We start from the raw sequence: 17,012 nt of genomic DNA on the forward strand, positions 1-17,012 counted from the left end.
ATGCTAAGCTGAATTTCTTAATCTCCATAGCAATGCTTCTTTCCTTTCTCAGGTCTTCAAATGAGGGTTTCTGACATAAGCATACAGATCTGTGGAAGTATGCGTTTTTTATGTGAGGTTTTCAATAGGGTGCACTCAATAGGCGTGACATTATTAAGAGAGCCAAATCACACTAGCAGATAATTATAAGTTTCTTTGAATAGCTTTTAAGGGGTTCTTGTATCCTCCTGTTCAGAAACAAGGTGTGAGCATGCCAAATAGTATTATGCTTCTTGGTGTTAATTACAGTTTGCTATGTCTGGCTGGTTATTCAGTTGGAAAAACATAATTATTTATCAAAATATCAAGCTGAGTTCTGAAAACTTTGCTGCCCATTGCTGGTAGGAGGAAAGTATTCTCTTCCTTTCTTTTTTCTTTCCTAATCTTGAACCCTTTCTTGCAAAGGTATTTACCTTTTTATGTAATCAGCAGCTCAGAAAGTCTTTTCTGGTCAGTAGGCTTATGTTACCTCTTGTAGCAAGCTCTTCTTGGAGAGGCTGATGTTGTCTGTGTTGAATGGGTCAGACTTCTTTCTGAACACCAATTTAAACCTGATTTAGATACACTATTACTTATTCTCAGCTAGAATTTTTGTTGTTCTTTGCATGCCTTTTTTAAAATCTGCTATTTGCAGTATTTCCTACTGATGTATCTTTGAGATGCTGTGGTCAAAGCTAAAACATGCTGCTCCCCATGCAGTAGTGATGATTTTAACATCTGCTAGGTGGATATTTTATTGATTAGATCATAGGAGCGATTTCTCTTTCTCAGTTCTCAACTCTCTGTCTTTAGATTAATTAAGCGCTGATTTAAATATGCATTTCCTTGCACCACCCGGCCTTGCATAGTATGACTTTATTTTTATGTACTCTCTCACATTGTGTTACACGGTTGCTGTGTGCGCTTAAACATGTCTATACATGTACGCTGTCTACAGACTGCCTGCTTAGAAATACAAAACACAAACCAACAACAGCAGAGCAGAACTACAAAGGCTTTTTCAGCACTCCTCTGGGATGGCATATCATTGATCTTGATAAGCAGCACCAGCTTTCAAAGCTCCTGAAAATGTGCTCTTTGTTCCACTTCACCCACCTTTCTCCAGCCCTCCTGTATGCAATTATATGTAGCTTTTTCTCTTGGGAACTACGGACATTTAAGGTTGGATTAGTCCAAGAAGTATGCCAAAGGCAAGCAGTGCAACTTTGCCTTTCTCTTTAAATCCCAAAGCTTCTTGGCCTTCTAATTTCCAAACAGGAATTTATAAAGGTAATCATCAGACAGCACTATGTCAGGAGCAGGGAGATGTTACAGCGAGGTGCAGTTGCAATGCGTTGATATGTGTATATAAATACATTTGTGTGTAGGGGGTAATATGGGGGGTTGTAAAGGACCCACATTTTTGTCACAGGATGTGGAGCATGTTGTATTGTGAAGACAACTGTTATTTCCAGGGGAAAAAAAAAGATACTTTTCTGGTGCTACTGAAAATTTCCCAGGAGAGAATTTTAAAGTTCCCAGTATTGCATTTTTGGGAGGCAACCATTATATTTAATAGAAATGAGAGGTTTTTGGCAATTTTTCTTTCCTTTGAACACTGGCTCTTGTAGCTGTCTCTACTCTGAGGTTTGAAATATGTTAGTAGTAGTCCTGGGTGAGACAGATTATTATCAAAGGTGCCCATACGCTCCGTCCCCACCCCATTTGTCATGGTGTTTCAACGCACTGACACGTCTGAGTGCATCGGCACTGCATCGTGCCGAGTGCTGGTCCAGCCGCTCTTGCCCGGGCAGGCAGTCCTGCCGGCAGGAGACGGCTGGCGGCACCAGGAGACCCTGGGCCCTTGCTTCTTTCTGCGTTGTGGCCTGGGCTTAACCCCTGCTGGGTCCAGCTGACTTTACACAGTACTTCTGGGTGAAGTTCATATTGTTCCCCAAGGCACTCGGAAGTTTATTCAGGCACATGCATATAAATAATGGAAAATATTGCATAGGTGTCCCTGTAGTGATAATTTAAAATGCCCTGGATAACTGGGGTTATTTTCCTAGTCCTAACCTTCTAGCTAACTGGAGCCGGAGTCAGATGAGATTACGACTGTGCCGTCTCATCCTCTCTTGCCCAGCAGCCTCCCTGCCTTCCTCCTGTGCTGCTCTACTTCCCAGAGCATCCCAGATCCTCCTTCTTCCACTCCCATGCGTTAGCAGTGGACCTTTTTGCCATGCAGAGCCTCCCAGGAGACAGCGAGCGGGAAACACCAACGTTGCCATTGCTAATCCTGCCCTCTGCTTAGCCTTGCTTGGAGAAAGCTGACCCCAGGGACCTCGCTGAGTTGTGCTGCCATGTCAGGGGTTTCCCCCACCCTATCCCCCCCCCGAAGCCTGTTACTTGAGAGGCTGAGAAAGAGCAGACACAAATGCCATGGGAAAGCAACCTCTGAGCTGGCAGCCTCTGCTCTGAACCTCGCCCCGTGGGCCTGTGTCGTCGCACAGGGCGCTGTTTTCAGCATGAAACCTATGGAGCGGTTAAAAGGTTGCCGTGCTCGCTTTACACAGGCCGAGCAAGCTGATCGTGTCCCGTATTTTTCTCTCAGCTTTGTGCCTATATGCAGAATATGAAAAGAGCCAGAGAAGAGCAGCAAAGCTGCTTTCAGCTGCTTTCTCTTTCTATTGCTTTTATAGTACATTTTCTTCTTTCCTAAACAAAAGCGGGCAGTGCAGGACCAGTTACCGTCTGCATCTCCGTGGCAGTGCAGACTTTTGTGCTATTTGTGATGCACACAAAGGCACAGGGTTCCCACAAGTCTACGTACGCCAGCCTTGGGTTCCCTATTGTTGCTGAGGTCTAAATTTTAAATGCGAAAGGGTCAAAAATAAAACCGACTTGAAAGCGTTTGTGAGTACAGGTATATTTATAGCTATAAGGATATTTATTCACTATGAAGAAATACTTTGCTTTTCCCAGTGTAGGTCTCAGAGTGTTTTTATAAATATTCATGGATTTTAGACTTCTGGAAATAACAGTTGTGCCTCAGTTTTCATCAGCAAAACAGGACTGCAGAAAGAATTAGAAAAAGATCTGAGGATTGAAATAGAGTACAAGCTGAATGAGGTTTATTGTAAACAACAATAAAAAAAGACAAATGTAGACACCTACCAAAGTGCCAAGGTTCTTTTAGATGACCAGATGATTCTCTTGCATCCTTTACCCTTGTCTGCATTGGCAAGGCCTTAGTTGGAAAACCATATGCAATTTGGGAATGCGATCCTTTAGGAGGACGTGGATGAACTGAAGATAACTCAGTAGAGAACACTACAAATCGAGAGAGTTTCTGCAATGTGACTTGTGAGGAAAGGCTGAAGTATTGGGTTTGTTTAGTCTAGAAAAGAAAAGATTGAGTAGGAAAAAAGTCTTCCAATACTTGAAGGGTTGTAAGGACAGAAGATAGTGGTAAATCATTCTCCATGTCTGCAAAGGACAGGATGAAAAATAATCATCTTAATTTGCTGCAAGGAAGGGCTAAGTTAAGAAGAAACTTCCAGATGTAAGGAACAGGCTATGTAAGGAGCTTATATAATTCCTGATTTGCTGAAAACATTTTATTGATTTTATTTCAAGGCTTTTCAATCTAAAGGGAAATAGCAAAATGTGCAAATATAAACACAATCACCTAAAAAAATCTGTATTAGGAGAATTTATAGGGAATGAAGAATGTATGATAGACTCAAATATATTGTGAAGTTTCCAGTCTAGGCTGCACAGAACTTGGAGATATTTTCTCGTCTCTCTCTCCCCTTAGAGAAAGGCCATACCTTCAGGCTATTCCTGCGATGCTCCCGACAGACATTTGTTCACCCCTTGCTTAAAAGCATCAACAGCCTTCCTGGGTGTCCTTTTCAACAGTTTAATTATTTTTCCTGATGTTTAACTTCAGACTCCGCCATTTCAGTTTTAAAACACAGTGCTCCATGAGCTATTTGCAGCAGACAGAGAACAGGTTAATCTTCTCCTCTTTGCAGTTATCTTTTATGTATTTGAAGACTATTACCATGTCTCTGCTCAGCTCCAGTTCCTTCATCAAGTTTCTTCCATAGTTTGTGCTCTCCAGGCCTGTGGTGGTGGTTGTTCTCCTGTGTCCCACACTGAAAGCAGTGCTGCCCTGAAGAGATTGGTCATTGCCTGGGTCTTACAGCCAGAGCTCCTCTCGATATGTCCCAGTGTGAGGTTTGCCTCCTCTGCAGCAGCATAGGAGAGTCCTGAATAAACCATGGCAACTTGACTTGGGTCCATCATCTGCTACAGTCACACTAGTAGCACCCAGACTGTCAGAATAATTGCCCAGGTATTTTTTCCATTTGATTTTTATCTCAAAATTTGTCTAATCTTTTAGAAAGCATCCATTTCAATACAGATCATCTGTCACAATGGGCAGAAGTCAGCACTTCACCTGATCAGATGAGGCAGTGTCCCGGGCAGGGGTGGTGCTTGGAGAACTAAGACGTGACCCAGCTGAATGCTACCTGGCTTGTAGAAAAAGAAACATTAGGTGTGTAATGAGATCTAGTCAGCTGTGCAAACTCCTGGCCTTGTTTCTTAAGGCTGCCGTATGTCTATTACGCTAATTTTGCAGTGGCTAGTAGGATTGAGCAGCTTAGCCTGTTCCACTGATACGTGCCTTGGGGAAGGTTTACTGTAGAAACAGGTACTTGTAAGTTCTTACAACCAAATGTGAGCAGAGTTGCTAATGTGATTACTGAGCCTGGTTGTAGATGCCTGGCAGGCTTGCTTTTCTTTCTTTCAGCTACTGGAAAAGTCTAACACTAGGAAGTTTAGGAACAGAAAGAGGAAACCTTGAAGATCTGCAATACTAATTTCACTCTGACCATGCATTTGTCGTGAGTCTGAGTACAATTCACTAAGCATTTAATCTGCAATGAAAATGTGCAGGAGGTTGATGTTAGTTACAAAGTAGAACTGCAATTAAATAAGATAGGGTTTCTACACATACCTGCATGCAGATGTTAAAAATGTAAGGCAAAGTTAAAAAATATATCCTGGAAATGATCAGTGCAAGGAAGAATAAGCTTTTATTTCAGGTAGGCACTGCCTGATTTGTTGTGTGTTCTGTGTTGCTCAGAGCTGTGTGCACGATGTAGTACATGATTCTTGATTGTTTGGTGTTTACTTTCTAATGAAACAAAACTCATCTACAAGCCTGGTCCTTCAACCATAAAGTATAGTTCTTTGTACCATTCACCCCATTTAAAATCAAACAGTTCTCTGCATGTTGCATCACAAATACAGCTTATTCCCACCCTCTGTTGTCTCCAAGTTGCCCATACAGTAGATTTTCTTGTTACTCAGAAATCAAAACTAGGGAACAGGTGCTTCAAAGGAACAAACTCTATAGCTAGTTCTATGCAACAAAACTGATTAAACACCAGAAATGATTACAAATTTAAAATAAAACTCAGTGGGGCAAGTTTTTCTCAGGCACTGGTGCAGCCCCATCAAAGGGAGGTGGATTTTACTCCATGAATGAGGCACAGAAGGGTTCACCATCCTTCTAAAGGTTTCCATTTAACTTGAGGTCACCATTATCCTCTTTTCCAGCAATCATCTGCTAAATCTGGTAATAGCAACATTGACGTCATTGAGTCAACATTGAGTTGGACGGAGGCACCCAATGGAGAAGAATTTGACCCACTATTTTTTCTGCTGCTACTGTGGTATTGAGAATCCCCTGAACTCTTTCTTGCTTAATCAAGTAGGGAGAAACCCTCAAGCAATCCATTTTGCTATAATCTCCCTTCGTTGCTGTAGACCTGGAAGGAAACTGTTAATCTGGTCTGGGTTTTATATTGCCAATTTGGTTTAGATAGCTCACTAACAGTGAGGGGAGGAATCCTATCCTCCAGTTATGCTATATAATTGCTTTGGTGCTTCTGCAAAGCGCATTTGCCTGATTCACATGTTCTGTGTTATCTCACTTAAAGGAGTGGGAGCCATATAAAACATTGTACATTGCTCGAATTGTCAGAGGCTTCGTACAGTTTTATATCCTCATCTGCAAACTTAAACTTTATTCTACACGTCCTGTAGTGTCAGGGGCAGCTTTGCACAGGAGGACAGAGATGAAATTGTGACATTTACCAGAATGATTCCTGAAGCTTTCTAAAATGCACAGTCAGTTTTAATGATAAAAAGATGCAGTTCTGCAGGTTTGGACTTGATTTTTTGGAGATGGTGAGCAGCTATGGCTAGCACGAGTGAGAGATTTTCATTAAGGCTGGTTAGGTTTGCATTCAGGCTGTCTGTATCGGTGATTCAGGCGTTCTGATTCAAAGACTATGTGACAGTAATTTCTGTAAAGTTTCTGTTGTCTTTATCATCAGCTGGAGTGTAGAGATGAAAGGACAGAGATTAAGCAGCCAGGCAGTGATATAGAGCGTTTCTAGGACTACCTGTTTTTAGGTCTTTTCTGTTTTGCAAGCTCAGTTACGGTAACTGCTAACAAGTGAGGCACAAAAAAGCATATAAAATTTCATTTGCAAATGTAGCCTTTCAACTGTGGAAATTTGGATTCAAAGTTCACACAAAACTGGGAAGTGTATGCAACCTGCACTTCTCAGAGGTGTAGGTTCAGATCCAGAAGCTAATTAAAATTAAGGAGGGAATACCTATTTCAAAAGCAACAACTTCTGCTCTGCAGAGTATAAATCTGATGGGCCGAACATATTCATGGGCTTGGCCAAATTCAGTCTGCCCGCTAGGGGCTGTCTCCTAAATTATTTTTAGTAGGACAAAGCAGACTGTGCAGTGCAGAGGGATGAAAGTCTATTTATCAAATGGGGTGGGATGCAGAAAGAGGGAGCACTTCAGTTTTCCTTTATTTTGTTAGCGTATGCTCCAGCTATAGCAGACACACTCATATAATCTGTTTCATAAACCAGTTTTATGCCAGATTGTTGTTCTGCACTTAGATGCTTGTTAAATATCCTTCCTATCAGACCTAGTATTTTATGTGCCCTTTTTTTCCAGAGCTCTGGTATAAAAATTGTGCTATTTCTGGCTTGAGTGCTTTAAAGTCCTTCAGTTTTTTTTCCTGCTCTTGCACCTAACATTTATCTTCATAGCCTTGCCTCATTGACCACAGGGACAAAGACAGAACACATAACACTACTGAAAACAGAGGTGAATAATCAGTTCTGCAGTGAGGCCATACCACGTTTGTTTTGAACTACATCTGCTCTCTGCCCAGCAGTCTGCTTTTCTGTTTTCCATGGTCCCTGTCTCTGTGAAACACCTTTGCTTTGCAAGTTGGTCTGTTCTCTTACAAACTTGATTTTGTCCCTGCTCTTCTTGACCCTAAGTCTAAAGTGCTTTTGATCTCTCCCTTAATACCAGTTAAGACACTTTTCAACTTTGTTCTGGAGGTGAACATAGGCATGTGCAATGATTTTCTTTGTCATCTTTGCTCTTACAATCTTTGCTGGAGTTGCCAGTGAAGTTTTTAAGGCGGAATCCATGCTTTCCAACCATGGAAGGTCATAGAGCCCATCAGCTTCTCTACAGTCTTGTTTCTGGAGCTAAATGAAAAGGTAGAAAGGGAGATAGATGTAAAGCCTGTTCCACTTTTCTTTGCATAGTTACAATATCTTAATGATCGCAGTAGATGTTCTCAAAGTTGGAATTATTATTTCTAATGGGTCTTCATTTGAAGCATTATGGTATGGCAATCAGCTTGTCATGGCTTTGACAAACAGTCTATCATTCTATTTAAAGAATCTCTATTAATCTTCAAAGAAAGGGGGCTTAGTTAATTTAGAAGTCAAGCAGAGAGATGGCAGTTATATGAGCTCTTAGCACAATAGATACTCATAAAACATCCCCCATAAAAGTATAAACCTTTGGGACAGTCATAGTAATGTAACATTCCCTCTTTCTCTCTCCTTCACATGTCTACCTCCACTGAGGATGGTCATTAAAAGTAAATGCTTGTAAATTCACAGCCAGCTGACCTACCATAACAGTATGGTTTTTTTTTTTTAATCTCATTGATGTAGAAAAGAAGAAAAAGCAGGACTGTTCTTTGGTAGGTGCTATTGCCTTTGAGGGAATTAATTCAGCTAAGTTTGGGTTAATGTTCCTGAAGTCAGAAAGAGACCTGTCTTAGTCTCAGAGCAATTATTAAATGTTATTACTTTTACATTTGCAGTCAGATGGCAGAATAATGCAGCCTCCTGGGGGAAGGGGTAAAAACTTCAGTATCGGGGAGATTTAAAATGAGATTGAATAAAAATTGCATGAGATCCTACATGCAGCAGCCCATTAGTAATGCACTGCAATGAGAGCCTTCTTATGCCTTATGTTTCCTTCTAGAGAAAAGGAATTGTGGCCTTAACAACGGCTACTTCCTCACCATGGTTGTGGAGCTGTTCTGGGGCGCCTGTGAACTCATATCTGTCTGATTCTTGCAGCCATCACTGCTCTTGTCTCTGCTGAAGAATTCCCAGCCTTTAGCTCATAGCGCCCTGGAACGCCCTTGGCACTGCTTCGCAGTTAGCTGGGCACAAGTCCTTGAGAAGTCGAGGGGGGATTTAGATACTCAACTCCAGAAATAGGCTTCTCCTCTTCCTGTCCCTTCTTTCCTCCCTCCCAAATGAGAGGCCCCTGATCTTTAGGTATTGTACTTCCCGGGCAGCCAGGTTTCTGTTTGTGTGTGTGCCCAAATGCCAGTTTTGGCATACCTTTGAGCAGCTCAGCGCTTGCTCTGCACCTAAACAGGCTGGGTACACCGCTGCACCCACGCAGCTCGGCAGCCTCTGGCAGGCGGCACAGTCAAACCGAGCTCAGGTCTGCTGGAGAGAGGCCTTATGGACGTGCTCACCACAGCACCCCCCTGTTACTTCATTTTTCTTGGCCTGAAGATGTTTCTGCACGCGGGAGGTAGCACCGTGTGTTGACCCGTGCGCTAGCTAGAGTGAATCCCCCCAGCAGCGCAGGCGGACGAGTGGTGTTAATGCAGAACGCCACGCGGGGCGGTAGGAGAGGAAAGCCCCCACCGCTGTCTTTGCTGCTTAGTGTATCTTAAGGAACTTGTTATTCGTGGCCATTTGTCTGCTAGATCATGAGTGTGTTAGTCCTGAGGAATCAAGGCAAATCCCTGCATGCCTTATCTCTGCAAGATCGATTGTGCTGAGTGTTTACCCTGTCTATAACGCAGACCATCACGGTTCATGCAAAAAGCCCTATGCTGAGCCAAAGGTTAATTGGATCAAAGCATCTGAGTCCTCCAGAAGCTAAACTATTGGTAGCTGCAGAGAAGACAACCAGTGTGCCATTAGTGCCCAAGCCTCATGTGAAGGGAAGGAAATAATTTTGGTGAAGACTTCCAACTGATTTGAATGGGCCAAGCATGCCCACGTTGGAGGAGGAGGTGAAAATACATTAGCGAAAACCCAGGGGGGAAATTTCCTTCCCAACCCTAAACATGGTGAGCAGTGTTGACCCTATGTGTGTGAGATCTCCTGCACTTAGAAGGATTCTTGGTATGTAATTGAGATACTGGTGCTTTAATGGATAGGGGAAAAATCTCTGGTCATGACCAGATTGTTAAGCTGTATTTTCTCTGTATCTTAGAAAAGTATTTCAGTGCAAATAAGAAAGATTTCCTGTAATAAGCCATCAGTTTTTAAGAAGCTGTGTTCGGGATTTTTTTCCCTAAAATAATCTTGCAGACCTTTCTCCGTGACAATTCCATTTTTGGAAATTTCGCATGAAGAATCTTTCATATGAAATGGGAACGTTTGAAATGAATCATTTAATTTGCTTAACTAAAGAGGTTCCTACTCCATTTTATTTTAAGCTGATTCTCTTTAATTAAAGTTCAAGTCACTCTTAAATATTTAGTCTTGTTAGATGAGGAATCATAAAATAAAATGTAATAATCTTTTCCTTTTTTGCTTTACCTGAAATATGCCTTTTTGGAGTTTTAAATTTTGAAATACCAAGTTAATTTGAGCTGCCAGCATGAATAACTTCTAGGGTTTTAAGCACAATTTAGTATTTTAAATTGAAAAGCTGGATCAATTAATTCCATATTAATTTAGAGGCTTTCTTTGTAACAGGCTTGCTGGGGGAGATAAGCGGGGGAGAATCCAATTCCACATGGACCAAATGATCGCTCATATAAATAGCCAGTTAAACGTGCAGCTGATGTATTTGTCCAAGCTTGAAATATTGGTCAGATGTAAGGTGTACACATTTTTTGAGGATTTGTCTGCTGAGGATTTTTGTAAATCGACCTGGTTGGCCTATAACCTCAAACTTGTGTACCTAGAATGCGGCAGTTTGAGGTCTGTATTTAGTTTCAAGATTTCAGTAGGATCAATGGTTGCGCAGCTGCCCGTGAAAATCAGACCATTTTGGGGGACCCTCCAAATGGAGTTAGTCATCCAGTTCCCATGTCGATAAGCTTGAAAATGTAAACTTCATGTCTGTCTAATAAGTAAGTACAGTCTGTTTTTGCTTTGATCCCCTCCCCTTAGTTGTTGGCTGGTAGCTATAAGCGTTCAGCTGATTTTCATTTTTTTTTAGCCTGACTGGCTATGACACCAGACAAATTAGTGAGCATTTTGTCTCCATGATTAATCAGTGAGCCTTCATTTTTGGCACTGTGTTTTAGCATTGCTTAGAGGATAAATAAATAAATCAGATATTTCTGACAACTGTAAAATGATGAAGCAAAAAAATAACTCAACACAACAAAAAGCTGAATGATCCCTTCATCACTGTTTAATGTGAAATCAAAAGCACATGTTTTGTTTGGCTTGGATAGCTGGACATGCTAATTTTGAACCAACATTACTATTTCCTTCTTCCCACTGAGCATTAATCTGCTGGTGGTTAGTATGTGGGACCAAGAGACTTCCATTACCTGAATTTCTGATGGGTTAAGTTGGAGTTGCAATTTCTATTTTGAAGTGTGGGTTTTAGTCTGAAATCGAGTACATAAAAATGGAAATTTCTCACTCAGTGAATCACAGTCCTGACCGTTGACCTGAGTGACAAAACCCACTTTTTTCCATGTGCCAAACTGATGTCGTTTGGACAGGCTGCCTTGGTTTTACTTCTGCTTCTCGCAAAGTCACCATACTGTTAACCAGTTGCAAGGTCAATATCGGTTCTCATGTAATATCTGGTCTTGTCTCTGATGTTCTTGTCTCCGATGGTGTCGGGCAAGGCAGCTGTGGCAACTGCAAGGAGAAGATTGCTACGTGCAATTCAGCCACATTGAGGAAGGATCTTGGTTTATTTCCCCCAGCCTGGTAGCAGCTGCAGCTCCCACAGCTGGAGTATCTTCATGTGTTCGGAGCATTTTTGGCCTGAGGTCCCTGGGAGGAAAACGAAAGGAATTTGTCCTGTCTCCCAGTTACATTTCTTATATGCTTTGGAGCTCAAGGGACAAACCTTGTGCTTATATATTTGACCCTGCCTGTCAAATATGTGAGCACAACTTTTCTTGACTTCAGTTAAATTTGTGCCAGGATTTCAGAGGGCAGATATTGGCTTACCCCATGTAAAATGTCCATTTTGATGCTATTTGATCTATTAGGAATGTTAATACTAAATATTTAAAGCTATCTATGCATACATGTTTTTCTCTAAGGCCTTCTGGTCACTCTTAAAACATGGGGGACCTAAAATGTATACTGTCGTTACTCAGTTCAAGTGGTCCTGAAGGAATTACAAGCATTTGAAGTATTGCAAAAATTATAAATAATTCCTGTATTCTTATTCAATAAAACACATTTTGTGTATGCATGTAGCGAGGGGAGAAGGAAGGAGACCCCTTAAGGTTCCCGTTGAAGAAATGAAAGTTGAACTGCATCCAGCTCCCTTCACCAAGCTCTAACTTAGAGGTGGAACTTTGTTGAATGCAACAGTTGTCGCATGTTATCAGTCTGAATCTTGTCTCAAGTACAATGTATTGTCAGTGTAATATCAGTATACTTTCCATTATAATTATTTGTGATGGTGACCTTTTTGTTTAAAAAACAGAAAAAAAGAAAAAGAAAGAAAAAGAAAGGAAAAGACACCTCAAATAATGCATGGCAACAATCAACTGAAGCATTTCCCTTATCTTCACTTCCAGAAATTTATAACTGAGGACATGTGTTTTTATAAATAACTGTTCTGTCTGCCTGATGACACAGCAGCACAAAATATTGCCTTGGGTTGGTAAGGTTCTCCATCAACACCTAGCAAATGAGCACACTACAAACCCCTCTCTGAAATGCTGTTCTTCAGAATACCTGGTGTTCTCAAGGTCAGCCTGTTTCCTAACTGTTCTGTTCTTTTCGTTTCTTTCAGGGTTTTGAGGACCCCAAGGACAAGTAAGCAAGTTTACTTCTGTCATACACCGTTATGTTTCTAGATTTTGTTTTTCTCTTATTAAAAAAAAAAAAGACAATAAAAGTTAATGCCCAACAGACAAGAATAATGCCTGGACTCCCCAGGGATTTCTCCTGGAGGGAAAGCCAGTCTGAAGGTGCTGTACTGACTGGTGTGCATTGAGAATTGCCACTGCCCTCAAAACATTTATTTCTCTGGGTCATTCTAACTAGTTTTTGTAATGAAATATCCTGAGAACAAAATCTACATGTAAACGATGTTTTACAGTGTTGAACTTCTAAGATAATAAATGTGTATGTGTACATATATATATTATATATATAGTTTCTGAGTTTTATTTACATATATAAAATATATAATAATATATTAAATACAGTGTATAATAAAATATAATAATAAAATATAAAGTAATACTAAATATAATAAATGTATTTAAATAAACTCAGAAACTATGGTTCATTTTAAAAGGAAAATTCATACTTTTGTGCTCTAAATTATAGACACGTAAAAGCAGTTTTTCCATATTTTTAATATATAACATTAAAAAAATTTTGGTAAAAGTAACAGTTTAATAAGAATGATATTTTGTATTGGAAATTTGCTTCTGCAGGGAAAAAAAATCCAACCATGTTTATTTTTAAACTTTGGCACCTGAGCATAACAAAAGCATTTCTGGTGTTGAAGGTGCCTGTAATAATTTCTTACTCAGTCTCAGTGGATGGCATTAATTGTCACCTTGCTCAGAGTGGGGTAGGTGAACGTAGAGGAGCCTGATGATACGGCGCTATTGCTCCTTGCCAGCGTTCTCGGGCTGTCGGTCAGGACTTGAGGGATCTCCGGGAGCTAGGGCACAGAAATGCTTCTGAGCACCCTAAAAACCCGTCTTTGGGCAAATTCACATCGTGAGGACTGAGCCCTGAGAACAGCTCTCCAAAAGTAGATGGGCATGAGGAGTTGGAATATGGCACAGCCAGCAGAAAGCATGAGGAATCCTTCTCTCCTTCCCCTGCCCTTCACTGCAAACCTGATTGTCGTAACATGCAGTTTGCATGTTCTGCAAAATAACTCTCCTCCGTCCTGCAGTTAGAACAGTTATGGCCATACCTAAGTGCTGGCAAGGATGACTGTATTTACCTGTGCTGATTCGGTGCAGCTCCTTCATGTTATGTTGCAAGGTTTTTGCATTTCTGTTTAGGGACAAAGGTTTGGCCAAAAAGATCTCTAGCAGGAAACATTCATAGTGACATTGTTTGAGACGGGATATGAAAACCAGGTCAAGCGTTCAGTCCAGTGCCTTCGCACGCAGAAATGCTGAGCATACTTTTCGCTGACAGCAGAGGAAGATGTAGGCACCACGCATCTCTGAAAAGGCATGCCAAAATCCAGATTTAGATGCTGAATCTAAATGCAGATTTAGCTATTGAATCTAGGCATGAAGCATTTAAAACTATGGCCTATATGTAGTTTTGGCACTCTTCCTTTACAGAAAGTAACTAAATCAGCAGGCGGCTTTTGGACTGCTCCACAGCCAGCATCGCCAGGTGCATTGCCAGCGTTTGCGTTTGCAGGCAGAGTGCAGAAGTCGCTGCAAGCTCCATTTGTGCTGTTCCTGTCCCTCGCAACTTTCTTCTGTTGGCTGCACGTAGAGAAATCTTGGTAGTGCGTTCAAGAGGTGTTTCTGAAAGTTTTGTGTAGGCTTGAAATCCTGCTTTTTTCCCCCCCCACACAGTGATGTCCATAAGCGTTTCCACATATGGTTTTCGTTAGTCTACCGCAGATCCTCAGCTCTGGCTTGCAGGCGCTGCCTCTAGGGAACTTTTCAGCGCTGGAAAACGTTGTCTTTCCATTCAAACCTCCCGGTTATGCAAAGGTACCCAAACTTGCTGTAAACTGATGAGCTCGGGTACAAGTGGCAGGGTAGCGGGCTGCCAGAGTCGCTTGAGGTATGTTTCGGTGCCTGAGCTTCCCCAGACACGGGCCCCTCACTGGGGCTATCCAAGCAAGGCAATCTCAAACTTGCAGGGCTGTTTCTGCCTAAGCCGCAGTCCCACAAGTTAATGTAGTATTAGAAAGATCCTTAGCGCTGTAATAACCTATTACACAACTGAAGACAGCCGAGGCCAAAAACTTGAGCAGGGTTCGTTCTTCTCTTCATGTCTGCCTAGGCGACGCTTTTCGACTGGAGTTTTAAATTTAATGGGGGTTCGCTAAAATGCTGAGCCGGCTCTTTAGCCTGGGTTCTCGGGGAAAATATATTGCATTTCTCATACGCAGTATAACAACTAAATGGGAATGACCCGAATGTGTAAATAACTAGCAGGATCTTGGAAGGCTTTCCGTAAATATGAAGCCTAATAACTTCCTTGCTCATTTTTGTGAGTCCAGGGGACAGAATTGTGAGGACTGAGTGAGAACAAGCAGCGTCGCCTTGAATGTTTAAGCAGATGTGCTTCCTCTAAGGAAGCATCTAGAAGTAAATCAAATTTCCTTTCCTTCAAGGGACAAAACCATGTTTAATTTCCAAGTGGAATATATGACATTCAAGGATTTAAATAGCTCTAGGGTCCAAAAATAAAAGCAACTCTTTCTCCCCCAACCCTGCTGAAATATTGGAATTTGCTAATATAATGATACAGACATTGACACAAAATAGATTTGCATTTGCCATACTGTCACTGAATAGGTGCAGATGATGTGTCGTCATGACACAGCTGAGGCGCAGACAGGTTCAACCTACTGGTCGGGGCAAAGGGAGGTGGCATGGAAACAAGATGGGTCTGCTTTATTTTTCTTTTGGTCAGAGGTGCATGGTAGAGCTGCGGGTACCGAGTGCTTCTAAAAATCTGGTCTGATATTGCAAAAAGTTTTTGGAGAGCCTTTCATTTGAAAATGGGCCTTTGACTTTTAAAATATAGTCCTGTTTTATTGGGGAAGCCATTCTGAGTAATCGTTGCTTACAGCATAATCATACGTATAGAGGGCTGCTGGCTACATGCAGTGTTTGTGCTTATGTGCTGTTATGCAGCGCAAATGAAACCAAGGAAATACAGCTGTGTAGTTTGCATTTTGCTTGTCAGTCTTCAGGCTTTTTTTTTTTTTAAGAGTGCCTAAGGCGAAGGTCACATAACATGAACTATAAGCTGCTCTGCCATCATGGGATTTGTGCATGGAAATAGTTACCCACAGGAATACGCCCCAGCACAAGCTCTGTGTCCTTGGCAATCGTGCAAGCAGAGCAGGAAAAACAGCACTTCAGTATTAGCTTTTAATTTCTGCCTATAGCTAGGTTTAAGGCAGGCCATTAAAGTGACAACATCAAGTCATTAAAATACAGTTAGACTTAAAAAGTAACTAGAGGTTTTTTGGGGGGGAGGAGGGGAGAGGTGCTTCAGATTTCCTGATAGCACAGGATGCCTCAGAGCGATTTGGTTTTTGGTGTTATTTTTTCAAGAGTTTTTGAAAATTAGCCCCATTTTTCAGAAGCTGTAACAGAGCATCAGAAACACGCTGGCACTGAAGGTTATCAGCAATTTAAAAATCTCATTCCACATTTTTGGAAAGTAGAATCTAATTTCACACTGTCTTTGCTTTTGCTACACTTTTGCTAGCTCAAGTGTGCTAAGTAACTATCTTGTATAAGTGAACAGAAAATTTCAATCTGATTTATGCTTCCCACACTTGTAAATGACTGCACGAGAGGGAGAGGGAGAGGGTGAGGAATCGGGCCGCATTTTTTTCTCCACATTTGTTCCTATGAGCCATGTAAATGCTCAAAAATGAAGAATTGTTCAAGTTCAGAAATTTTCGCAGGAATATTTACAGAAATGATATCAGGAAACAGGGACTATGACTGTTTTCATGAATCATTTTGCCAGTTTGGGCAATAATGGATATGAGAGTGTTGAAATGCAGGGAAGAACAAGGCAGAGGAATAGTGGAGGGAAACGGCTGACTGCTTTTAGGGAATGAAGCATGGCAAAGAGACTTCATGGACAAAAAAACCCACCTCCGTGATGGATGTACGACAGAAAAAGAGCAAGTAAATCAAATCTTTTTACTGGTGCACTCGAGATTGGCAATGCGCTCTAGAGCTGATATCATTTTCCTCTCAGTTCATAATCTGCTTTTTAAGTCATAAGTGAAAGGCCATGAACCTCTGGCTTGTTATACAGTGAAATGATAACATCTGGTGAAGAGGGGAAAATCATCGTGTCCTCTTATGTTCCCTTTTTGTGACGTCTCCCCAGGAATACACAGGAAAGTATGAACCCCGAAGATGAAGTCGATGAGTTTCTGGGCCGCGCCATTGATGCCAGAAGTATTGACCGGTTACGCTCTGAGCACGTGCGCAAGTTCCTCTTAACATTCAGGGAGCCTGACTTGGAGAAAAAGGTAATGTTGTCGAAAAATCATTGCAACAGGTCAGTCAGGCTTCTTGTGAGTTTTGATTCTCCTGCATAAGCCAAATCTTTTATTTCTAAAGGTAAAGTTAGGTTTTTGGTGTTGGAGGTGGAGTTGTGATCTTAAAAAATCTGTGCTTCTTTATGGAAACGTTAATG

The 17,012-nt window shown here is 41.4% G+C and overlaps 1 protein-coding gene across 1 annotated transcript in view; it reads left to right on the forward strand.

Annotated features, from left to right (window-relative positions):
• The window catches only part of ADCY5 (adenylate cyclase 5), a 226,410-nt gene that overhangs the window by 179,161 nt on the left and 30,237 nt on the right, over positions 1-17,012 (forward strand). Inside the window, exons 9-10 of the mRNA XM_026118471.2 lie at positions 12,412-12,434; positions 16,701-16,845. Coding sequence (XP_025974256.1) covers positions 12,412-12,434; positions 16,701-16,845 — 168 coding nt within the window. The remainder of the gene's footprint in view (positions 1-12,411; positions 12,435-16,700; positions 16,846-17,012) is intronic.

Source organism: Dromaius novaehollandiae, chromosome 7 (genome assembly GCF_036370855.1).
Source record: "Dromaius novaehollandiae isolate bDroNov1 chromosome 7, bDroNov1.hap1, whole genome shotgun sequence".
Lineage (NCBI taxonomy): Eukaryota > Metazoa > Chordata > Aves > Casuariiformes > Dromaiidae > Dromaius > Dromaius novaehollandiae.